This window comes from Brienomyrus brachyistius, chromosome 19 (genome assembly GCF_023856365.1).
Source record: "Brienomyrus brachyistius isolate T26 chromosome 19, BBRACH_0.4, whole genome shotgun sequence".
In the NCBI taxonomy this organism is placed as follows: Eukaryota; Metazoa; Chordata; class Actinopteri; order Osteoglossiformes; family Mormyridae; genus Brienomyrus; species Brienomyrus brachyistius.
In genome coordinates, this window is record NC_064551.1 from 10,370,017 (window position 1) to 10,395,432 (window position 25,416).

At 42.8% G+C, this 25,416-nt stretch overlaps 1 protein-coding gene and 1 long non-coding RNA gene across 8 annotated transcripts in view; one reads left to right on the forward strand and one right to left on the reverse strand.

Annotated features, from left to right (window-relative positions):
- The first annotated feature begins 12,703 nt into the window (after nt 1–12,703).
- The window catches only part of LOC125714763 (pleckstrin homology domain-containing family G member 1), a 45,407-nt gene continuing 32,694 nt past the window's right edge, over nt 12,704–25,416 (forward strand). For 4 of the 6 annotated variants that reach the window (XM_048985688.1, XM_048985692.1, XM_048985691.1 and 1 more), the window contains exon 1: nt 12,704–13,316. In XM_048985688.1, the coding sequence (XP_048841645.1) occupies nt 13,226–13,316 (91 nt within the window). In that variant the 5' untranslated portion in view covers nt 12,704–13,225. The remainder of the gene's footprint in view (nt 13,317–25,416) is intronic. The other 2 variants (XM_048985686.1, XM_048985693.1) reach the window with 1 other exon arrangement.
- Nucleotides 12,951–15,534, reverse strand: LOC125714775 (uncharacterized). Of its 2 annotated transcripts, none has more exons than XR_007383836.1 (5): nt 15,300–15,534; nt 14,329–14,538; nt 14,090–14,154; nt 13,834–13,971; nt 12,951–13,463 (listed from the first exon to the last, which is right to left on the reverse strand). It is a non-coding gene; the product is annotated as an uncharacterized LOC125714775 (long non-coding RNA). The 2 variants fall into 2 exon arrangements; XR_007383835.1 differs by having other exon boundaries at nt 15,209–15,532.

The following is a 25,416-nucleotide window of genomic DNA, read 5'->3' on the forward strand; positions in this document are numbered from 1 at the left end:
TTCAGACTGATTAATTTTCTCACAATCAGAATTAGCTTTATTGTCATTCAAACCGCTTAACGCAGTTTCTCAGGTCACGGTGTGCGCAGCGTGGCTACTAAACAGAAAATGACTGGAGTTGTGTAGAAGCTGTTTTTCAGTCTGGTTGTTTTTGCTCGGATGCAGTGCAGCCTCCTTCCTGACGGCAGCGGGGTGAATAGTTTGTGTGCAGGGTGGGTGGGGTCATGAAGGATGCAGCCGGCCCTGCATCTAGTGGTGTATATATGTCCCTTATGAGCGGTGAGCTGTACCCAGTGCTCCTCTGGGCAGATTTTTATCACCCTCTGTAATGCACCTGGTCTTTAAAATACTTATTTTTGTGTTTTTAATACCATCCTTTTCTGTGATGCAGTGAGTAAGAAAAAGTAAGCATTATAACTTGCCTTTCTGTGTTCCAGGTAAAGTGAGGCTGGATATTAATGACGGTGACTCAAAACCCAGGACGAGATATAAGAAATTTACAAATGAGAGGAGGCCATTCGGTCCATCAAGCTTGTTTGGGGAGAACTCAACTAATAGCTCAGAGTTATAATCTTGTCTAGCTCTGATTTAAAGGAACCCAGGGTTTTAGCTTGCGCTGCACTAACAGGAAGATTATTCCATACTCTAACTACATGCTGTGTAAAGAAGCGCTTCCTCAAATTCATTTTAAAATGTTCTCCCGCTAATTTCCAGTTATGGCCACGAGTTCTAGCATTTAAGCTAATACTGAAGTAGCCAGTGTTGAATAGGACAGTGTACCTCACAAGGTCTGTTCATATGAGTATAATCTGCTTCCACTTGCCCTGAAGGACACACATTTGGTGATGATGGTTGTTACGACCCAGTTGATAGTCATAAACCACTTCAAGGAATGTGTTCCTTTGAAATGAGAATTGCTTTTATGGGTAGACACAAGCTAGGAGCTACATGTCTACATGTGAAGGATCTTTACGTCTGAAGCAGCCATCACTCTTGACTGTAGCGTGATTCTTGTTGCTAAGTGGCCTTACCTTCTTGGTGACAGCATCTCTTGAACATCTTCTGGACCCCAGCCTCTGCAACGTCACGCATAGATTCCATCTAATATTGCGCAGCGTTGCTCCAATAGGTGTATTTCTGCCTCTGTGCACTAGATGGCAGTAATGTGTAGGAATGTTGTGACCACTGGCACTGCTTGACTTAACCCTCTTCTGAAACAAGATATTTATCAAGATTTTAGTGTCCTGCAGTAAATGTGTTTCCCTTTAGATACACTTGTGTTGATTAGCAGTGTCCCAGTTGATAGCAGTGTGACTGCATGCATCCAGGGCGGTGGGTCCAATTCATGCATCTAGTTCAGCTTCAGTTCTTGCTCTGTTCTCTCAGGCTGGTTCTGCTTTTCCACTGATCTCTCCTCTTATCCTGCAGTGATTCAGTGTCTACACATCATCATTGTTTACCTACTTAACCAGGCCCCTATGGGTCCTATAATGTATACTGAATGCTTCCAGTCATACCAGATTCCCAAGCATTTTACTTTCACTTTCGCTTGTCATTAGCGTGAAATAAGCATACGTATATGATTTTCGAAAACTGAAGTATTGTCTGCATTTTAATAGAGCTGAGAAATTGTCCTAAACACTAAGCTAAAAACTAAAAAAAAATTGTAAAAAAAAAAAAACAAAAAAAAAAATAATGGAAATGGAAATAAAAAAACATTTATGCCCCGTAGTTAATTTGGTATACAGGGTGCTCAGCTTTTTCTCTTGTTCTAACATGCTTTGTCTTACAGTCTAGTTCCAATACATACTTTCATTACAGCAAAAAGTTCTGCCTTTCATTGTGATTTAGATTTGGGCTTGAAAGGTGTTATGAATCACATGCATTGACATTATGATGAATGCGCTGATGGTTGTGATGAACATTCGACAATGAAATTTGAGAGATGGGTGTTGCATTTGAATTTAGAATTTTTGTGTAGATATGGCACCTTCGCGTGTGTGTGTACACAGGGAGACCTGGAAGCTATGCCGGACATCCTAGGGCACAAGGTAGGAGAGCATCCGGGATATGTCCATCACCCTCATGCACGCAATGACGGCTGTTCAGCGATGGCAGTTCACCTGACTTCATGTTTTTGGTCAATAATATCCAGAGAAAACCGACATCACATGAGGGAAACTTCAAGCATAGTGAGTGGTGCAGCCCTGCAGGTATGTGATCACTGTCGCATCCATCCATTTTCCAAACTGCTTATCCTACTGGGTCGCGGGGGGTCCCGGAAGCAATAGGCACGAGGCAGGGAACAACCCAGGATGGGGGGCCAGTCCATCGCAGGGCGCACTCACACACCAGTCACTCACACATGCACACCTACGGGCAATTTGGCAACTCCAATTAGCCTCAGCATGTTTTTGGACTGTGGGGGGAAACCGGAGTACCCGGAGGAAACCCCACGATGACATTGGGAGAACATGCAAACTCCACACACTTGTGACCCAGGCGGAGACTTGAACCCAGCTCCCAGAGGTGTGAGGCAACATTGCTAACCACTGCACCACCATGCCGCCCCCGCTAACTGTCCCACTATTTTAAATTTAAAAAATATTTTGTGTCTTCCACTAGAGGGCGACATTTACGTAAGTCGCTTCAGATCAAATACTGCACACACCGTGTGACAAATAGATGCCTGGAGGTATTATTAGAAACATTTGATTGAAAAAAAGACAAAAGCATAAAACACTTTCTTCTGCCTACATTTTTTTGTGTGTCGCCTTTGAACTATTGAAACAAGTTTGGCAAGTTTAAAACCACTAAATGGAAAATAATGGCAGATACTATGTGCAAATGGACCATTATGTTTCTGAATGATTTAACACAGCTGAGGAGGGCTGGGTGAGGAGCTTGTTTGACAGAAGCTATGAAACATTGAAACGAGTCACGTTTTCTGTATTGCTAGAGCATGTAAATGTATAGCAGCATCACCATGCATGCAGATACATTAATTCAATGAAAACCAGATAAAACCTTGTTTTACAGTAAATATTCATGTCAGCAGTAAATCAGCCACGTCTGACTGCACAGCCTTCTGGGATTGCCAGAAGCATCACATGACGGCTGTCAACCTTCCTTTGGACTTTAAACCGTCATGAGAAATATTAGATTGGGTGGCTATTGACTGGTGTGGACCAGCATGTACTAATTAACAGTTGATGATTGGTATAGACTAGTGTGATTCAGCCAAAGGTTCTGAGTATCACTGTGGTCTGCTATGGACTACCTAAAAGTGGTAATGATTGGTACAGATTAACTGAGAACTGAAGCAGTAAACTATGACGAATTAGTCAATAATTCTGGGGATACATGTGGACTGGTTTGGATCAGCCGAGAGCGGTAGTGATCATGTATTTGATCCATGCAGCGGGTAATCCCACAGGGATACATACCATGTGGTTCTGCGATCCACACCCTGAGCCGTTACCAAGGTGATAGTGGACACACCCTGCCATTTTGGTGTTGGCATGACGACGTGCTCCCACGCCCTAAGCCCACATGCTCCAGCACAGCCTTTGGGAAGGAGTACTCCGATGCAGAGTGGGGGTGTACCCATATGCTGTGCTGTAAATCCTGGGGTGGAAGGCAAAACTGATAGGGGAGAGTGTGGGGGTACATGGAGGGGGGATTATTTGACCCATGGCGGAATTCAGGAAATCAAGCCATGCATGAACAAGAGGGAAGAAAGGGGACATTGTTGTGGTCTGTATGAATGACTCTCGGGTCACAGAATGGAATCACTCCAGAGATTTCAGGAGAAAATGAGTTCGATACACAGTCTATTAGCACCTGCTGCTGGGCGAGTGAGTGAGTGAGTGAGTGAGTGAGTGAGTGAGTGAGTGAGTGAGTGAGTGAGTGAGTGAGTGAGTGAGTGAATGAGTGAGTGAGTGAGTGAGTGAGTGAGTGAGTGAGTGAGTGAGTGAGTGAGTGAGTGAGTGAGTGAGTGCTTCTCATGACATCACAGCTTGTACTTTGCACAATAACCCCTTGATAAAATATGTGTCCTTAGGTCATTCATGTTTTCTAGTAACCTGTGTAAAGCTTCATTGTTGACCCGACAGATGACACTGAGACGACTGGTCGACTGGATCTCAACTTTGCTTACGGCGAATGTAATCAACACTTTTGATTCCAATTCTGCCGACCGCCACAGCCATGGCTACTCCGGGCACTGCTGGGGTGATTTATGAACCCCTCCTCTTCCCAGTTGCCACCCCGTGTCTATTGAGTTTGAGTATTGACAGATAATTTGCACGGTGGATGGAGGCTCTTTCATATGTTGCCAGGGATTTTTTGGTAGTGATGGCGTTCGGGTGCATTTGAGTGTGATATGATAAGATGGGTTTCTTGTGAAGGCTGATTTTACAGCGGGGGAGCAGAGTGCATGAGATCAGGTTTCAGTAAAATATGTGCAACCCGACTCCACTTTCGGCAATCCTGCACTTGGGCAAGAGGACCTTTAAACACCCCTAGATTCCTTCAGGGCTCTTAAATCCGAATCGCTTTATTTGGGCTTGTAATTCCATACAGTGTGTTGCTTCATCAATAGGAAGTCACTCTATGTTACCTAAACCAGTGTTTCTTACACCGATCCTCGGGGACCTCCAGACAAACCACATTTTTGCTCCTTCCCAGCTCCCAGAATAGAGTAAAAATATGGACTGTCTGGAAGGGAGCAAAAACATGGTCTGTCTGGGGGTCCCCGAGGACCATGTGGAAAAAGACTGACCTAAACAACGGCATCATTATATCCTTGTTGTTTTGTTTGGTCCTACTATATGCAATGCATCTTGAATGCTTTTTACTGACAAATATTACAAGGAAATCGAAGCCAAAGTAAAGACATATTGTAGCCAAAATGTTTATTGTTGGGAGGAATCCACTGTATCCTGGAACTGATCCTGAAACCATCCAGTGCCAGTAGTCCAAAGCAGAAGGCTTGTTAATCTGATTCAACATGTCTGACGCAGTGAGATATGTGGAGGCGCGTCCCTCAGTATTGTTCTGCCTCCCAAAGGCTCCAGCTGCAGTTTGCTTTTCTGCCGTTTTTTTCCCCCATTTCCACCCCATGTGTCCCAGTGGCTGCTGCTCCGTTCTGAGGACCAGGCGCCCAATTAACACGTGGCCTAATTGCACTACTAAGTTTGGCATTTACAGCTACTGCAGCATCCCCCTCACTCTCAGCCAATCAGTGCCGCTTCCTCACTCTGTGCGTGGGGGGAGATCCTTGGAGAAATACCGAGAAGAAGCGAACGGCACCAGATGTGAAGCTCGAGATGAAGGTCCAACGGAAGCTATCTGTCATCTGTAGGCAGACGGGCTCATGTGGTGCAGAAGGCTGGTGCCCACAGCATCCAAGGTGTGCAGCATCCGAACCCAAACAAGGCAGGAGACACTTCATGGTCAGCCTGACCTTACACTTTTGTAGACTAACCCCCTTCCCAACAGATCTGCAGATGATCAAATTACACAAACCGAGCCCAGAGACAAATATGTGCTCTTGCCTGTGAGTCAGCCTCCCTTGAGTAAGAGTCAGACTTATATTTAGGCTTAAAAACAAACATCAGTGTTACATGCTTTTTACAGTAGCGGCCACATTAAATCAGCATTTTCCAAGCGTTATTGCCCGTGGTCAATAGCTATATGGGAAGTACCTACATTCCTGCTTATCCACAATTATCACATTATTTTAAAAATCCGTCGCAGTTTTGTTACGACTCATTCTTATCTGGGCATGGATAACATCCAGTTGGTATCACCGACTGGGACCCCCGTGACCTTTTGGGCTGACCTGGGAATCCCTGATGAAAGGAACCCTCTCCGCTCGTCCTCTCAGAGAGCAAAGCAATTAGGAGAAGTGAGGCAGACGGGCTGGGGCTGTGAAGTTTGCAGCGTTTGATTGTTCGACCCGTAGCTGGAGGGGAAACATGGAAGGTGTCGCGTATCGCAAGGCCGTGATCGGGCTCATTCACAAACACCGGGGGTGATGATGGAGGCGGGGGCAGGTAAGGAGAGTCAAAGCAGTGTATAACTGATCGGGGAAGGGCGGAGTCACTGCAGCACAAACTCCCCACACAAACGAGCGAAACAATGCACCTACACAGGCTTTGAAACACTCATTAGCTGCTGTTGTTATTGACAGACTGGGCTACCTAATACCTATCAGATTCTTATATTTGCACAGCTTTTATCTGGGAGTCTTCAACTGACATTGTATTAAAGAATCAGCTAATGGCTGTGGAATATTACAACCTTAAATCTAATCTAGTTTCCCCGTAAATTATACTCAGCACAACAGCAAAATAATTCTGCAAATATTTATTGTAAATATTTACAATAAATTCCAAGAAACCTTTCATGATTTTTCATGCTACTGTACATTTTTGTATGATGATCATCGAACATAATTTATTACTTTTTTTCCACTTTTGTGAGCTGTAAGTAAAACATCGACGGATTCATTGTCCAAATGGCATGTTTTGGGCAGGGGGATTAATGGGTTAAAGCATATTTTTTGTCGTATTAATATGCAAGAATCCTGTATAGGAAAATATATTTCCATAAAACATTTCTGAAGCCTGTATTTTTCGCGGTTTGCAGGATACATGCAGGAAGGTGAGTAATGTAACATGCAAATTAAATGGGCTATATACAGTTTGCTGAAAATTAATTACTGTGGACTGAGTTTGCGTGTTATTCCCACATTGTGCAGCTTTCGGATGGGGACTGCGGTTCCCTCTGGCAGCCGCAAGACCTGCAAACTTAGGTTGTGCTGACTGTCAAGCCTGAAACAGAAATTTCTAGACGTTCACGTCATCTCAACTTTGTGAGCGGCGGTATCTCTGCACCAAGTGATTTCCAGCGGTGTCACGGGTGAACGACTGATGAAGGGTTGTTGTGGGGACATGGGTAATAATGAAAGCAGTGTTCTGAATGGATGGCAAGCTCATCTTAAACTAGTTACGAATAAGATGGTGAATGGGTTAGTGGGAGCCAAAAGATCCAGTTCAATGACAGATGACTCCGCTGGTTTTAACAGAGATGAGAAGTCAGACCATATGTACGGTTTTAAATTCCCAAGGCACATTCAGAGTATTGAGGGTATTATCTTTGTGTGGAATGTATAGGACTGTCGCTTAAACAGACATTTTATTCTCTGCTGTAGTTAATGGCTGCATCAGAAACTCATTAGGAGAAATCTGAATCCAAACTACCCAGAAACCCCTTGCAGGTTATGCGGCGTAAAAAAATCCATTTTGTGGTCTCACGGCCATGTGTGCATATGACAGGCCTACTCACACAAACCAAAAGTTATCTGGAAGTCATCTGGTGTACAGGAGTGCCGTAGATGAGCTGCAGCAGATACGCAGTACAGAAAGCTGGCACGCTCCACGTCTGGCAATATTTATGTCTCTCCAGATTGAGAAGACAGAGGTTCCTCAGTAGATGGGTAGATGGAATGGAATAGTGATACTTCATCCACCCGCATAGGGAAATTAGGCTTTCACCTACATCCTCTCACTTTCCATGAGACACACACAAGGAAGAGCAAGCTTGAGGGTCACAGCACGAGGTATGGAGATAGAGATAGACAGAGGCCTTGCTCAAGGACCCAATGGTGACATCGCCAGCAACCTTCCTATCACATATTCCTAGCCCACACAGTCAGAGGAAAGGACACAGCCATGGAGAAGTTTTGTTCCCTAAGGTACAAGCAACATTAATGTACTCCAAATGGCAAAGGTACATTTCAGTACCTTAAAATGTATACAGGTTGTCATCGACTTACGACTGTGATCGGTTTCCGACTAAGCAGTTGTAAGTCGTTTTGATCATAAGTTGGGCCTTTATTTTATAGGCCAAAATTATGATATGTATAGTATATTGTATAATAAAATAAAGATTGTGTCCTCTTTAAGTCATATTGTTACTGTTTTTTTTTTTTTTTACCTTTTCACCATTTTCTGGGGGGTGGGGGTGCTAGCACTGCTGTCAGTTGGGGCGGAAACTGTCATATACTCACACTGGGCGACACTCGTGCTACCGTACGTGACACAGTCGTGCACACATATCTGCGGTCTTGGAACGCTGATAAAGTCCATCAGTTGTAAGTTGCATAGCTTGCAAGTTTATAATGACCTGTATACCCCTGCAACTAGGGTACAACTGGCAGACCTTTGAGGGTACAGCCCCAGTGAGAAGTAATTGTACCCTCAAAGGTACCTTTTTATGACAGTGCACTCCTCATGTTAAGCACCAGTCACGTTGTGTCCCAGAGTGTGGAGAGAGCGAGTGTGACCCTCTCAGGAGGGATAGTTGGCTGATTGTGGCTGTTTGCTTTTTCTATCTGTCCCCTGGTCACACCTAAAAGTATAGAATGACATCTTTTGGCCCGTGGCTCCTGTTAAAACCAACATGACCCTGATGCCTGCCCTGGCTCCCAATTTAGTTTTGACACACTTGCCTAAATTCAGGGCTTGTGAAACTTCAAAAAGGGAAAACCCATTACTCAATTAACCCATTCTATAATCTCCCTGTATCACATGGTTCTCTGTCCCAGTTGAATTATCCTTGTTATATAGCCATTATATCAATTAAGATACGTACAATAATAAGCATACTATGGGCAAAATGTACATAAGTGATACAAAGAAGTTAATCGTGTCATTGTGTGGGTTGCTATGCTGGACTCAAGCTGGTGCTGCAACTGGTAATAATGGGCTGACTGTGATGGAAATGATGTAACTGAATGGCCACAATTAGACTGGTTTCAGAAGATCCTCAGATGCAGCTTTCTGGAGTGTTCTTGCATAACTGTGGTGTAGTTACAGTAATAAATCATTTTAATAGTACATTTATGCAATCAGAAAACATGCCCTAACAATGAACTTCAGCTGTTACACTGAGGCATTTCATGGTGGCTCCCTCATTAATGCCTGCATAATTGTTCCCCAAATTGCATATTTATTTAAATGCATCAACATGAACTCAAATTTTATTTGCATTGTTTGAAGGGAAAAAGGTAAATTAGAAAATTAGAATGAATCCAAGTACTAATTAGAAACATGAGAGAAAAAATCTTTGTATGCAGCTATGATTTAAGCTTTGAATTTGTCCATAAGGTCATAGGTTCAAACCTCGGTGAGATATTCCCCTGAGTAACGAACATAAGTGCAGCTGCTCTAATAACCAGCCAAATGTATTCTGATATTTATAGGTTACTACCTGTCTTAATGTCATACCATTAATCAACTTGTAACATTTAGGAGTTTTTGCCTCTCAAGTCCTTAAAGATTTATCAGCAAATAGGCTTTAAAACTTTTAGTCTTTACTCACTAATACAAATTTTGTTTAGTGTGATTTCAAAATTAAGAATAGGGCAGTAGAAAGCATAGTCGTTAATAATAATGGCCTTGTTCCAAATTTGACAAGCAAGCCCACAGCTTTACTGCTTATTTAATAAAATGATTTTGTCCAATTTAATTTTTGGGAACTTCCTTCTATTGTTACACCAGTGATTTTGATTTTTTCAAGACACATGGGAACTGACGGTCTCAATGGACTTAATCCAAACCTACACATATAGAACACCTAACCATTTACAATGTGCCAGCACATGACATGATTAACACAACAGACTTAAGGTCAAACCCTTAAAATATTAGTCTTCCGGAAAACACTTTGTTTGGCTAGTAACGCGACACAAAACCGTAAACTATGCAACAGTGGTGAGGAAGACACTGCAGCACAGGAGCATGCAAAAATTATCGAAAATTGTGCAAATAAGCAGAAGATTACCCTTCCCACAGAATAATACTTACAATTCGCTTTTAGGAATTAGACATCAATAAATCTTGTGGTTTGTGAACCTGCAGGCAGAATATCAGAATTCCATATGCCATAAACATGCTTGGGCTAGTGTACACTGGCATGGGACAGCGTGCGCACACAAACTAATCACTTATGGTTTGCATTTTGGAACACAATTTATTAATATTATGTCTGAACGCGCACTAAACAAGACTGCATGGCTGCCTGAAATGTCTCATTGACCTCTATGGTAGCCCAACTACCTATCAGCATGAGTAAGAAAATATTTATAAGTGTTGGTATGGCAAGATCAGAGAGGCCTACCTGCTCTTAAAAGGCATATGTTTGCAACAAAGAACTCTAAAAGGCAGCATGATGCCTATCTTCGTGAAGAATGAGATTATGTCCAGCTAACAGCAGAATTCCTTGAAATCTGCAGCAGAGTCCTTGGTGAAGTGATGCAGCACCTTGTAGACATCACAGAAAATAAAACCTCACTGCCCAAGCTGCCCCGGGACCAAAGACTGGAAACGCTGCCCAGCTCCTCCTCAGTGATGTCACCACAGAATGTTGTTTTGAACTGGTTTTTCCCTCCGTTTCCCACTAGCACTTAAAATAAAACGAAAGGAATTATCAGGGGACAGCAGGCTCTGTATCCTTTCTGAATACATATGCTGGTGTAAGAGGTGTGGCAGAGCGACAGCACAGTGACAAAACAGACTAGTGGAGGCCTGGCTTTGAGTTTCCGCCCTGCCTTTACATCCGAGGAGTGTGCATGTTCTCTCCAGTTTCCTCTGGGTTCTCTAGTTTTCCCCCCGCAATATAAAAGCATGCTAAGGTGTCTTGGAGAAGTGTGAGTGGTGTGTGTTGGCGATGGGCTGGTGCCAAATCCTGGGTTATTCCCTGCCTTGTGCCTGTAGCAGAGGCGTAGCTTTGGTTGCGGGTTTGGTATGGACCAAATCAGCCCCAACCCCTTATAGACATAAGTTATTTTTACAATACTGGTAGGGGCATGTCTCTACCATCCATACCCAAATCTATGCCCTTCTTCTGTATTTTTTGGGACAGGCTTTGGACCCTTACAACCCCAAACAGAATGAGTGGGTATAGGAGATGGATGGATCGAATTAAAGTAGAAGTAACTATAGAACAGTTGCTATAATAAAAGCATCCACTCATAATCAATCAAGGCTCTACGGAACCCAGTCAGGTGAGAAATCGACCACACATTTCATCCTGATTTGCTTGAAATTCTTCATTATCTGTATGTAATAGGCTTGTGTCCTTTACCGTAAGTGGACAAAATGATCTTGGGTCATCTGTGTACTAATGTGTTCAGTTGGCAGACAGTGTGATTCATCCTTCAGTTCCGCCATGATGGGAGATAGGGATGCACAGATAGGGATGTTGGACAGTAATGATGCGCAGATAGGGATGTTGGACAGTAATGATGCGCAGATATGGATGTTGGACAGGAATGATGCGCAGATAGGGATGTTGGACAGGAATGATGCGCAGATAGGGATGTTGGACAGTAATGATGCGCAGATAGGGATGTTGGACAGTAATGATGCGCAGATAGGGATGTTGGACAGGACTGATGCACAGATAGGGATGTTGGACAGTAATGATGCGCAGATAGGGATGTTGGACAGGAATGATGCGCAGATAGGGATGTTGGACAGGAATGATGCGCAGATAGGGATGTTGGACAGGAATGGATACTCTAGCAGATTCAGGGCCCCCCACGCATCACAGAGGTCCTTAAATACACTCAATTATACATACAAGAGGGAGGTGCCCAGAACGTGTGCCCCTGTTAAAGAGTCAGTATGGATATTATAATTTAATTTTAAGCGTATTACTTAGTGAAATAAGAAATGCACATTAAAAAAACACATTCACATATACATGTATAATTAAGTGTTACACACAAACAAAATTTTAAATTGCATGCTTATTTCAAGGGACTCCTCACCTCCAAAAGAAACTAATTCAGATTGGAAAGTGAACTAATTTCTTGTTTTAACAAACTCTAAAGAACTGATTCACTGAAATGAATCATCCATCTCTACGTAGTCTTTCTGAGATATCCAAAGACATTTTATATAATTACCACAAGTATGACACTAAAGTCACACGTTTAACATCAGATCAAACCCTTCCTTGTTCCCACTACATTAATCTACAGCATTTCAAACAAAGATACGGAAAGTGTTATGCCAGTCCGCAATTAGGCTGCATTGTGGAGCTTCACATTCTACAGTTTTTACAGCCAGAGCTTTTTAAAAAGGCTCTGAACATTACACAAAAGGGTGGACACCGCAGATAAAAACAGGGAGACCCTGGAGAGACAAGAGCCTACTATTTTGCACATTAGTAACGCTCCTCTACATCTTCTTATCGCTTTAAAGCATCGTCTAAATAGCTTCCTGTCAACTTTGTACAAGTATGATCACAGAACGGCAAACGCCGTGTTTTTTGTTGGTGCTATTTGATGCCGTTAGTTTCATCAACCCCGAAATGGCTGTCTTTTTTAACTCATGATGGTACGCTGATTGTATCGCAAATCTTACTTAAAAACACTACGTACAGAAGCGCAGATTTCCTCTCCGTATCCCTTTTTTTGCAGTATGGATAATATAACTGCTGGATAATATAACTGCCGCCTATACATTCACACATGAATGGAAAAAAATTGTCCTAAATTCTGGAAGTCTTTCCATAAAAATATACTTGATACAAAACGTGCCCTGCCCAGGTTTTTGTAACGATTAAAGAGTTTTGTGAATTTTAATTGAACAACATGGCTTTCAAAAAGTAACAATAATTTCAACCCCAGTTCCGAGAACTGACCATTTTTAACTAGCCCGTTCTAGATTTACTGCAGAAAGGCAGAATAATTGCTTTTATATCCCTCTATCCACCATGAACACCTGGAAATAATTTCGCCCACCTAATTGAACGTTAATGTTAGCCTAAAGCCTTCCAAAATTGTTAAATTACTATTTTACTTTGAAACACGTTTCAATGTTATTTTTGAAACAAGTCTGACCACAATTAGACAGCAAGTGAAACTTTGCCTGCAAATGTGAAGCGCTCTTTATTGTACGAAACATTTACAACGACCCCACCGACAATCCCGACTGCTGGGTGGCGCATGTCGGTACGCTTAGTTTCCCAGTATAAAGAGTGTTTGAACACTATCGCAAAATAAATCATACATTCATTATATGGTGGTAAAGTGACCGCTCACTCCTGGCTATCGTCCAGGCAGATTGAAAGGAGCGCTTTAAAGGCTGTTAAGGGGTGGGGGAGTGGTGTTGCCGGACAGGCACAGCGTTGATCTCCGGCTAGCTAGATGAAGAACACCTTCAGCCCGGGGTCGCTTAGTACTTTGAAGAGGCGATCTGCTTCGGGGCATCGACGCAAAACGCCTGGGAAGACGCGAGGTAAGCGCAAACCAGCAATACTGCGGTGGAGCCGGCTCCCAGTCCCAGTGTAGGTCTTGGTGCATGTAGGATGTTTCTCGCCGCCTCCATCGCAGCCAACTTGATCTTCTAAAGTTTCCCGAAAGCGATCTGGCTCCAAACTCGCCCCTGGAGAGAAACGTCTTTACTTTATAAATTTGCGCTTTGTTTTTGCACCGCTCCAGAGAGTTCGCCTTTCTTTACATTTAGGTGACAAATGTAGGCTAATTATTGGATGAAGAATGATAATCGCTGCTTTTTTTCTCCTCTGGTTAAAGAGCCCGTTGTTTGATAGCTACTTGTAAAAGCCCTGTAAACGGAACAGCTATGCTTAGTGTCATTTCAGTAAATTAAGTCATTTGGCATTAGTCTATATTTACAAAACTGGTCCGTCGTTAATATTCATTTCACTTAATCAAATTTTATTTTATATAATATTCCTTTATTGGACGCGTCATTTTAATAAAACAGCAATAACCACGAAAATGATAAACATTACCGCCGTCATTCTGTCTTTTCCCAATAGACTGCTTGGTTATTTAACTGGTTGTATGAAAACCAGTTCGTCGTATTTATTGATTTGTAGCCGAGTCCTGCTTTGTTAGTTATCGCGGGTCCCATCAAAGAGTCTCAGTACCTGTAAATGTTAACAGAGTGATTGAAGTTCGCCAACCGTGCGTTTCAAACCTTACACGCCAATATCGCATTAGAGGCACAGAAGAAGCGGGCAGAGAGACATTCATGACGCACGTTACCTGGATGTGTTACGATACACTTTCATGGCATCGAGAAGATGAGGGTGTTAGCTTAAGTCTAGATACTAAGAAAAAAAAAACTTTCTTGAACCATTTCCAGATTTAGATAAGTGTTACTTAGGCTGGCATTTCACTAAACGCGTTACGACATTGAAAAAAGGAAAAGTTTATAAAGTACAGCGATGACAGGCTATTGTGTGTTTCTGCTACTTGGTAAAATACATTTGATAAACTTGTACCTTCATTTGAACGTGGGTAATGCATGCTGTGGATGCTGGTTGGCAGGCAACGGCATCGTGACGCCTAGTTCTGCACCTGCGCGTGTTGTTACTTGCGGATGGTACCCGAATGACGTAGAAACGCGCACATACGTAGCGATGACGCCACACCGGGTGGGTCTTGTTTTACTGTATCCTCTCCCTCACCTGGGATCTGTTGAACCTGTAGTGCTGTAGTTGGTGTCAAAAAGAATTATAGGTTTCCGTGTAAGCCAAAACTTCTGGTTTTATCTAAAGCTATTAAGTTTTTTTTTCTTCGCACGCTGAGGGGCACTTTGCTGGAACAATTTTAATTGCATGTTTATCTAATCCTGCTCTCACATAACGAACCCAGCTTTAGCCTTGAAGCTAATTATACTGTAAACCCCTATGCTGTCTTTTGCCATAGTTTTAGCTCACTGTCAGCCTTGTATTTCTGGTTTGCACTAAAGAGGTTTAAAACAATACTGAATGCGGTTTATAGATTTATTGTAGCACTGACAGAATGTAAAAAGAAAAAATAAACTAGTTGTAAAATTGTTCACAACATAAATAATAAAACAACAACCAATCCTAGCATGTTTTCTCTTCAAAATTTCCATCTTTGAGTACATGGCATTTTGTGAAATGTTCTTCAAAGGTAAAGATTATGAATTACTTTTGAGTATTATGAATGCCTTTCTACTTTACAATACATTTTGTAAAGTAATGACCAAGTTAAATTTGACCATCTAATGAAGATCAAATTTTGCTAATGTATTATGTTGGCTGAAAAATAGATGTTCAGTTAACATTTTATAAAACGATTTGATTTCTAAAATCCCAAATTCAGATACCATCTGTAATTTTACTCCCAAATTACCGTAAATGCCTTCCTCTTACAAACAGTCCTTCAAAGGGAAATAGCTCCTCCATTACAGATGAATAACAACGCCCATGTGACACAGCCGAACCTTGATTGGAGGACATCTGCTGTTTTGTGGCTGGTTTCCTGTTTCTTTATTTAAACGGACCTCTTTCAGCCTTCATGGATGAAGACCACACGCCAGCAGAAAAGCATCAGTTTCCTGAAGCAGCCAGGTGTGAGGTCACATGACTACATAGCAGGGCGGAGCCAACTAGCCATCCAGGGGGTCTGGCTGGCTTTGGTGGTGACAGGCACAGGCCCGTGAGCCACATGTATATTTTTAGCTTTTGTTTGTGCTGGAGAATTTCCTCCCCCATCGCCCGCATATTACCATGTGACTTCCTTTTAAAGGCAGATGGTTTTTAGGGACGTCAGTTTGGAATGTTTGCAAGGAAATTACATTTGTAAATAAATAAAGCCCTCTTGGGTCACTTGGCTGACCAGTCCGCTGGATGGCAAGTGTAGTCACTTGGTGTTGACACGTACGTCCTTGTGGTTACAGAGGGTCTAGGCCTTTGACAGGTCTCCCTCCCTTATTCTCAGTAAGGGCAGATGTTCAGAGAAAGTACAGGTTTTAAACCTGATTCTGTTTGCAAAAAATCTTCATAGCTACAAGCTGGTTTGTATTTTGGTGTTTTATCAATGTAATGTTTACCAGCAAAGCTTGAAAAATACAGAAGCACTTTACATTTAAAAAAAAAAAATCACAAATAGCCTTTATTTAACTGTAAATGGATTGTTGATTTTATGCTTTCAGATTTCTGAATACAGGTCTGAATTTTCTATGAAATGTAAATTGTGGGTATTTTAGCTGTATAGACATGAGTCCCATTTAAACGAATATATCCAAATTACTCGGGGTGTCCCGGGCGACCGAAGTCTGGAAGGTTGTCCTTACATTAGTGGGCCTACATTCTCTCACTGCTTCCGTATGTGCCCTGTTCCTGCAGCACAGCTGGCCTGAATTTCGTGTTGTCTGCAGACAGATCAGTATATGTGTCTGTATCCAAACAGCTTGCTGCTGAAGTTATCCTAAGAATCCCAAATCTCTACACACCTGACATCTCAGAATATCATATCCCCTTAGCATCTGGTACGCGGCCCTGTGAGACGAAAGGGCCCTCGCCATCATATCCGTGCCCAGTAACCCTTCCTTCTGTGCTACAGGAATCTGCTGGGATTGTGTGACCTAAAGCCCCTGTCACCAGTTTCACTGAAATATCTGTCAGCTGCGATGAAAAACCTATAAATTACTTGCATATATTTGCTTTCAAAATTGAAATATAGCAACAATATTTAACCTTAATTTAACGCTATTGTTTTAAACTGAATTGATAATGACTTCATCTAACTAAATATAACCTTGAGCTTAGCTATACTGAGCAGAAAAACTGTGAAGAGGATCTGGGTCAATTACAAACCAAGTGGACCCTCTAAGGATTTTATTGTGTACTTCTATATCTGTGTATTCACTTCTAAGCCAGCTTAAAGTCAGTATAGAAACTGGTTTTGCTCAAAGTACCTACTCTTTCCTGGTACTTGACCCAGAAGGTGGGGCTGAAACTGATCTGCTGTCTGTGGTATGGTTTCCTGACACCTAGCAGGTCTCCCAACCTCCATATACTGTACACTGACTTTAAATCTTTTAGTACCTCTTAGGTCACTGTTAAACAACTGAACCCCTGATACTCGATGAACAAGAGACGGTCCTTGCATTATAAATTAATTTTTGGTTTAATGTTCCAGTATAATGCCTAAATTGTACTGTTCCTTGTGTCCTTCTGCCTTTTTGTTTCTTGGCATAAGCTCCAGGCTACTAGACGTACTAGCATTTGGGAGATGGATGGATGGATGGATGTTTCAATATGCTGAGGCTTACTGCTTTATTGATCACTCTTTACCTGTCTAACCCCAAAGAACTTATGTAAATTAGGTTTTCGCCACAATATTAGAGCTGGAAAGAATCCGCTCTATCTCTTTTCCATTGCACAAAGTACGGTTCTTTCGGTACGGTACCTTCGGTACTATCGCTTTTCCATTGACTTCCAGTTGAGTACCAGTACCGAAAGTGCCAAACCAGCTGGGGTACTTCTTTGGTACTTTGGGGTGGGACTGGCAGACGTATTTGCTCTCGATTGGTTATTCAAACAGCCTGCCCCAGAAATACAAAATACGGCATCTTTTGAAACACACAGCGAGAAACAAAATAAAAAGCATTAAAAAAATATTTAAAAAGTAAAATGGAAGGATGGACAAACACAGGCTTTAATCGCCATATGGTCAGATGAACAGATCCAGCAGGATTTGGATGCACGACTTGAAATAAAAAAAGTATTTGCTGTAATAGCAAGCTGCTTGGGAGAAATGGGGCAATCGAACACCGAACAATGCCACTTGAAATTAAAACAAACTTAAGCAGGACTACAGGAAAGTGAAGGATCATAATAACCAGTTTGAATTCAGTGAAAGAAATACCGCGCTGCGCTTTGTGATGATGTCAGTCAGGGGCGGTCACTGATGATGTAATTTTGCGCCGGTACCAGTTTTTACACCAGTGGAAAACCGACACAAAAGAAGTACCATACTTTTGGTACTTTTATGGAAATACCGAAAGTATGGTTCCTGGTGAGGTGGAAAAGCGCCCTAACAATGGGCCTGGTCTCACATGGCTTCGTACAGGTCATGTCGCTCACCGATCATGCGCACCCCTTCAGTGTTACAGGAACTTTTTTTTTTCATGTTTAGATTCAATGAAAGTCTGAAGAGGCAACGTGAGCTGCAGCCTGGTGCTTATTAACATTACAGCCTGTATTTAGAGCTGTAGATTATAGCGTCGCTGACTAACCTGCAATTTGTCTTTATAACACCCCTCCGTGTCATGTACACCCCACCACCACTTTCTACGAGCTTCGTAAACGTTCAGCCAACTTGCCGTGGTATGGAGAAGAAATGTGAGCAGCATGTCGCTTAACTGAAACGTTTGTTTGAGGGTCTTGGGTCTTAACCAGGCTAATTTGTATCCTGACACTTAAATACTGGGTGGGGACCACAAGACTACGTCGGACTTGGTGATCCTGATTGCTGATAGTCGTTCCTGGCAATATGCTGGAATTTCCCTCCATTTGAATTCCGGGACGGGCTGTTGGCTTGCTGTATGCGACGTCTTATAAAATTTATAATGGTTGAATGTGAAAAATCTCCCCCTCTGACTTCAGAGTGCGCAACATTCCAAGCCATGATGCCTAATTGCCATTAAAATGGAAAAAAAGGCTGCGATAAGGGCTGTTTTTTTTTTTTGTTTTTTTAAGATCTCTTTGTGGAATAAAAGCTGCCTGACTGGAGTTTCAGCAGATTTTGAGGATTTCGGGTAATGATGCGGCGTCGGCGATGACGCGCTAAGGAGCGTGCGCTTATTTTGATGAGTGAGGCTTACAGGAGGGACGTAACGTCTGCCCGCCAGCGAGTGAAGTTCGGCTCCTCGGTCGCACTTAGCCGTCTTGGCCGCCAGCCAGTTGATGGGCTCTTGGCACGCTCGCCGGAGGCCCTCTGGCAGGCACGGACCCGGGCCTCCCAGGGCGCTGCGGCATTGTGGGGCTCCTGTCCTGTCCTTCGAGAGGAATTCGAGTGCCCTCCCCACCAGCCATCTGAGTAGTGCCACGGCGTGCTGCGACTAGCCCACGAGAGCGCTGCTGTCGCTCTCAATGAATGATCCACCTCCATTCACAGTGTGCCATGTTTAGCAATTAACTCGCGAGGTTTAGTACAAGCAGCACGCAGCTTTATTCCAGCTACTCAATGCCCAGACCCATGGAAACCCCACCCGTCACCCACGGGGCCCCCCCTGAAACGGATCCTCAAACGGTAATCCATCTCGGAGCCCAGGCCCCGCTAAAAACTATAGTTGCTATTCATACATCGTTGCATATTAATGGTAGCATCAAGCATTGCGAGAATAGCGTCTTGCGGTTTTGAGAGATCTTTCCATGGAAATACAAGGAGGCGATCCAAGTCGCCCAGTTGTACAGAATTACCGAAGTCCTTTATCTTCTCTTGCGTATTCTGAAATATTCGCATGGAAGCGTTCTTATTTAACGGAGATGTTTGTTCCAAGTCAACTGTCGAGCAGCTGTGGGAATGCTTCTCTGGCCTAGTTATACGCATCTGGATTCATATGCTATGACTGGTCTACTTAAAACGGCACAGAAAGGGCGTCTTGTGAACCAGAAACAAGTGATGGAAACTATGTGCCTGCAGGGACCCTTTAGTTTAGTAAAAATGGGAAATGTATTGTTCTGTTCTAAATTTATCATTCAGTACTTTTAAGGCAGAGATGATATGGGAGTTTTTGTCCAGATTATTCAGCAAGATGCATGCATTTTGGAGCCGCAGGGAGTGTAGAGTGTGATCACTAACCCTCAGCCGCGTAGCAAAGTCAAAGGGGTAGATGTACAGTAGTATCATGAGTGGCGGTGGGTCATTGTGATGCGTCCTGGGGGGTACAGATAGTGGTGGGCATTAGGGGTGGTGTATGTATTACTTTGTCCTTGGGATGCAGATGGTCAGACTGACATTGTAACGAAGTCCATCCAGTTAGACATTGTCAGCTTCTGCTCATTTTCTCTTCCCTTCCCACACCGTGCTGTCAGTTTATGTCTTAACTTCACAAACATTCATGGTGACACGAGAGGAATGCACATTCTGCTGTTTTTCACTAGCCTTCTTCTTTGGCTTGGTTTGTGCAAAATCCTACACTTCTGCTGTTTTTAAAAGTTATATTGCAGATTGCCCGTAAGCTAACATTCCACTTTCTCAGGCTGTAATGATATCACAGCTGTCTGGGTGTGGAGTGCCTTCACTCATAATAGCTAGGTCTCGTAAAGTGTTTCCGTGAAATGTCTTTGCGATGCCTTTCGCATGTTTGATGGGGAAAGGAATGAACCTTGTTGTGAAAATTTATGAGTAAGGGCTACCAGCAAAATGACTGAGGTCTTAGGCAATCGGAGAAAGTGTATAAAGCTATTTATCTTCATAGGAAATGTATATTTGCTTAGGGGAAAAACATTAGAACATACGAAAATTAACAGCAACTCTAAAAACCAACAAGAATTTTTCTTGTACTTCAAAACCTTCCTGATATCTAGTATCTGGGGGAACCTCAGCCATTCCATGTTTAAGTCCATCTCTAGCACAATTAATTGCAAACGCACTTTAACAGACATTGTATCATCGTGTGCATAGTGTTCATGATCATTTAAACATTTTATCGGACTTCCTAACCCTTTTGAATAGTACTGCATGTCAAAAAAAGTGATTTAAATAGAGCAACTTGAATTGGTCTTTGTTCTTAAATACAATTGAATATTTCAGATATCGAGTCATTTTCTTAATTTTCTTAAAGATCATGCATTTTAGATTTTTTTTCCAGTTCTGGGTCTCTACAAGATGAGTTTATTTGTTGTATTGGTCTGTCCCTATAGTCCTTTGGACTGCTGGTGTTTAAAATGGGCTTGTGTTGCAGTTCAGCAAGGACATATGTGGACTACAAGGCTTTGGCTAAACTGGAGTAGAGAAGGATGTACTAATGTCTCTGGGAGGGAGTCTGAAGGGGTGAATGTATGCAGAAAATTCTGCTCTGAGCAGGAACAAAGCCCCTCACTGAAAGAGCTGCATGTTTCTGCTTTATATATCAATATAACGTCACCAAGGAGCTGCTTAAACGCTTTGATGGGAAGACGACCCATCTCGCTTGTTAATCACACAAAGAAACTGGTCCCCGGATCTCGTTTGCGATGCCTGCGTTCACTGAAACATGACCACGATAGCTGTCAGACGTATCATCTTTCTTGCGCAATAAATTTCATCTCATAAAGATTAGAGAAACCCGACACTGCGCAAACATCAGAGATGAAAGTGTTTGCTTTCATTATAAAACCTTAGTTGTGCTTCAGAAAATCACAGCCTGGTGGTGTCCTTGTGAGCAGTACATGGCAGTTTGTATGCTAGAGCCTAGTTACTGGACTATTACCACATGCTTATGTAACGTATGTGAGTGTGTGGTTTGAACTGAGTGCCTGTGGCCCCAGAATTAAGAGGTTCCTACACCAAATTTCAAGGTCTCTTTTTTTTAAAGAGTTGCAAATAAAGCATTTAGAATTAAATGAGGTAAGGCACAGTCAGCGATTTCACAGTGCGGTACGCTGTCGCTCAACAGCTGAAAAACACTGACGGTGAACTTGCATTGTTTACATGTTTGGTTCATAGCATCTAAATATTTTATCACTTCGAGAACTGAATGGTTCCCAACACATTGTGTTCCTAATAACCTACAATGCTCACCCTGCACCTGTTGCATGCGTGACGTCGGTTTGGAAATGTGCCCATCGGGCACGTTTGATTAGATTAAAACGAAGGTCTCTACCCCCCCCCCCCCCACCCCCACACACACCTGCATTCTATGCACACATTCAGTGTAAATGTGAGACTTCACAGCTACAATACGAAAGCTGAGTGTCAATTAGGCTTAATAATATTTTGTTTACTTGTTGGAGGGCTGAACCGAATCGGGCTCGTCCACTGGCAGATGGGGCATATTCTGTACTGTGAACACCTCCTCCAGGGCTTTCAGGTCCGGTGCTGCATCATGGCAAGAACAGTCACACTAATGTTAGGGTTGGTGTTCATTTTCCTTTAAGAAATGAAAAGTTCCATTAATCAAAGACCAAATTTCTAAGACTGAGTCTATAAGACTGTGAGACTGTAAAGTCTGTGAGCTTTGGAAATTTAACGCAAGTTCTTCATTGGATTACATGAGGACAGAGTGAATTTTGGTTCCCAGTACTGGGAACCAAATGAGGAAGCCTAACTTTAGCTCATTGGTGGTATCATCTCAAAAACAAGAAAATGGGCTGAGTTTTGGAAACTTTGCTCTTTAATTCAGTTTCTGTTTAGCCATATATGTATAGCTAATTTTGTTTTGCTTATGCAGTGGCATGCAAAAGTTTGGATAGTTAAGTGAGCAGAAGATGAACTGATCACCAAAAGGTAAACCTTAAAGACACATTCCTTTAATATTTAAGAAAGATTACATTATTTCAATTACAGGTAGAAAATACCAAAAAAAAAAATAAAAATGTAATGGGTACATTGGTATGGTACATATGGTAAAAATGTACATGGTCAGTACCTAGTAACACCCCCTTTGGTGGGCATCACCACTTGTAAATGATTTTTGTAGCCAGCTACCAGTAAGAGTCTTTCAGTTCTTGAGGGATTTTCGCCCATTTACCCTTACAAAAGGCTTCTAATTCTGGAAGATTCTTGGGCCTGCTCTTTTGTGATCCTTCCACAGATTTTCGATGACGTTTAAGTCAGGGCCGTGGAAAAACCTTCAGCTTGCGCCTCTTCAGGTTTTCCATTGGAGATTTTGACGTGTGTTTCGGACCGTCATCATGTTGTACGACCCATCCTCTATTCAGTTTAAACTTTTTTACAGATGCTGAGATGTTTGCTGCTGGAATTTTGCTGCATGGAATTTATTCAAATCCATTCTTCCCTCTACCAATGACACGTTGCCTGTGCCATTGGCCGCAACACAAGTCCAAAGCATGATCGATCCACCCCCAATCTTAATAGTTATAGAGGTGTTCTTTTCCTGGAATTTGGCTTCCTTTTTTCTCCTAACATACCTTTGCACATTGTGACCAAAAGGTTCTATACTTGGTGGCAAAAAAAGTTAAGCACCCATATGGAGTGGTGGAAATGAAATGATGGTATATGCATGTGGTGAAAGGTCATGGGACTGTATAACAATGATTATAATATCAGATCAAACGGACAACAGAGTTGTAATGAATGAGCACACTGCTGATCCTATGTCCCCCACCCGCCCCGAGCCTGAATACATGTGGCGATATGATGTGGAAGGGAGTCATACAGCTCTTGTATCCTCTCCTGCGGCAAGTCGGCGCAGAGCTGTTGAAACTGGCCTTCGAGATCCTGTAGATTAGCATTGCGTCTGAGTTCATGTCCTTGCTGATCCCACACATGTTCAATTGGCGAAAGATTGGGGGAGCTGGTTGGCCATCGGAGGAACTCAACATGACGCAGACAATCCATAGACACACCTGCCGTGTGTAGACGGGTGTGGTCTTGTTGAAAGACTGTACCAGGCTGCTCTCTCAGGAGGGGTAAGACATGCGGATGTAGGATGTCACTGACGTAGCGCTGTGCCATCAGGGTCCCCTGAATCACTATCAGATATGACCTGATGTCATACCCTACGGGTCCCCACACCATGATGTCATACCCTACGGGTCCCCACACCATGATGTCATACCCTACGGGTCCCCACACCATGATGTCAGGAGTGGAGAGACACCAGCGTTACAACACTGGCAGGCTTGGTCCTCTCCCCTTGGTGCTGCCGTATGTGCACACGACTCTCATCCATGTTATTCTTGCTTAAAATATTCAAGAAATATATCACCTTTAACTTCATGCCTTTTTGGTAATCGATTCTGCTCACTTAACTATTCACATTAGCAGCCATTTTAAGCTCGGGTGCCCAGACTTCTGCATGCCGCTGTATGTGGCCGAGGTTTGGCTGCCTGTGTATTAAGATGCTGCTATACCGTCCCTTGGATCCTCCTGTTCCAGTAAGCACTGCATCACAGCTGGGTCACTGCATCACAGCTGGGTCACTGCATCACAGCTGGGTCACTGCATCGCAGTCCTAGGCATGGTAGTTTGGAAGCCTGTAATATAAACCTGTTTGACCGGCTGCTGCTGGGGATCCCGGCTTCCAGCATGGTTCTTAAGAGACATAATTTTGTGTGTGTGCCCTTTAAAGTAAAAACATGTATATTGGCTCTATGAAGTTGTGGCTGAATGGTCCTGTTACAAAGAGATGAGATACTTTACCATCACGCAATCGTATTAGAATAAAAGTGAAATGTGAGCAAATTACATGGACTGAACAAAACATCTTGCACGCCATCATCGCCATTCCGATGCAGTCAGGGCAGCTATGCCAGCCTTTTCTTTTGCCTTGTCTATCTACTGCTGAATGTGTGGGTGGGATTGGAAGCCTAGTGTGATCCAGTCTTTAGTCCTGTCCTATTCACTGCTGGATTTTGTTGTACCCTTCTATTTCCACAGTTCATTGGATTGGATTGGATTGGAATGGATTAACATGAACAGAAACAGGTTAGCCATTTTTAGACCCTGTTAGCATGACTAGGTTCTGCTTTGCATTGGGCCGTTGAAGGACTGTGTCTTGTCATTGAGGCATTTTTTTTTTTTTTTTTTTTAATTGCACTGTCAGCTATTTGATTAAACTTTTTACCTTGAGTAAAACAAGTCAGTGCTCCCTGCGCTTGGCATTCCGATTTATATATACACCATTCTGTGTATCCCTGCTAGTCATGTGGGCTTCTTAATCTAGATGTTTTACTGGTCTAGTAGAGTTATTGTAATTGCATTGTTTTCTGCGTATTCTTTGCTTGCAGTATTGATGTACATCGGATGGCTATTGAATCCCTATGGTTAAAATACTCCACCTTCTGATTTTGTACTAAGGGAGGGTCAGCTGCATGTACTGATGGCTAATTGTGCACAACCAACCTGTTGTGATGTGTGTGTGTGTGTGTGTGTGTGTGTGTGTGTGTGTGTACCCACCCCCTCTTGTTCTTTGACAATTGATATTGTCTTTTCTGAAAACTTAGTTCTGACCTTTGTGGTTCCGTGTCACACCCTATGTGCCCCGAAAAAAGAAGCATGTAAGTAACATGAAGAAAAGTGTGTGTGTGATCGTAGAATGTGTCGGTGCACAGCTTACACTCTGCTGTTGTACTACAGGCTCATTCCCAGCCGGTTGACCTACCGTGGGATCATTCCCAGCAGTGTCATTCCAGACACTTCACCAGTTCCCAACACGGTGCCTGGACTTCTGGAAAAGCAAATGACTTTAATGACCTCCTGCCAATGGCAGTTATTAAGGATAATGGCAGCTGCTGCTACTGCTACTGCTGTGGATGTGCTTTTGGATTTATTTTTTTTAAAAAAAGAAAACTCCTTTTAAAACCAAGCAAAATTCAGGATTAAACCAATAATTTATTTCAGAGCATTCGTATAGTGTGCACATGGGCAATGTACATGTACACACA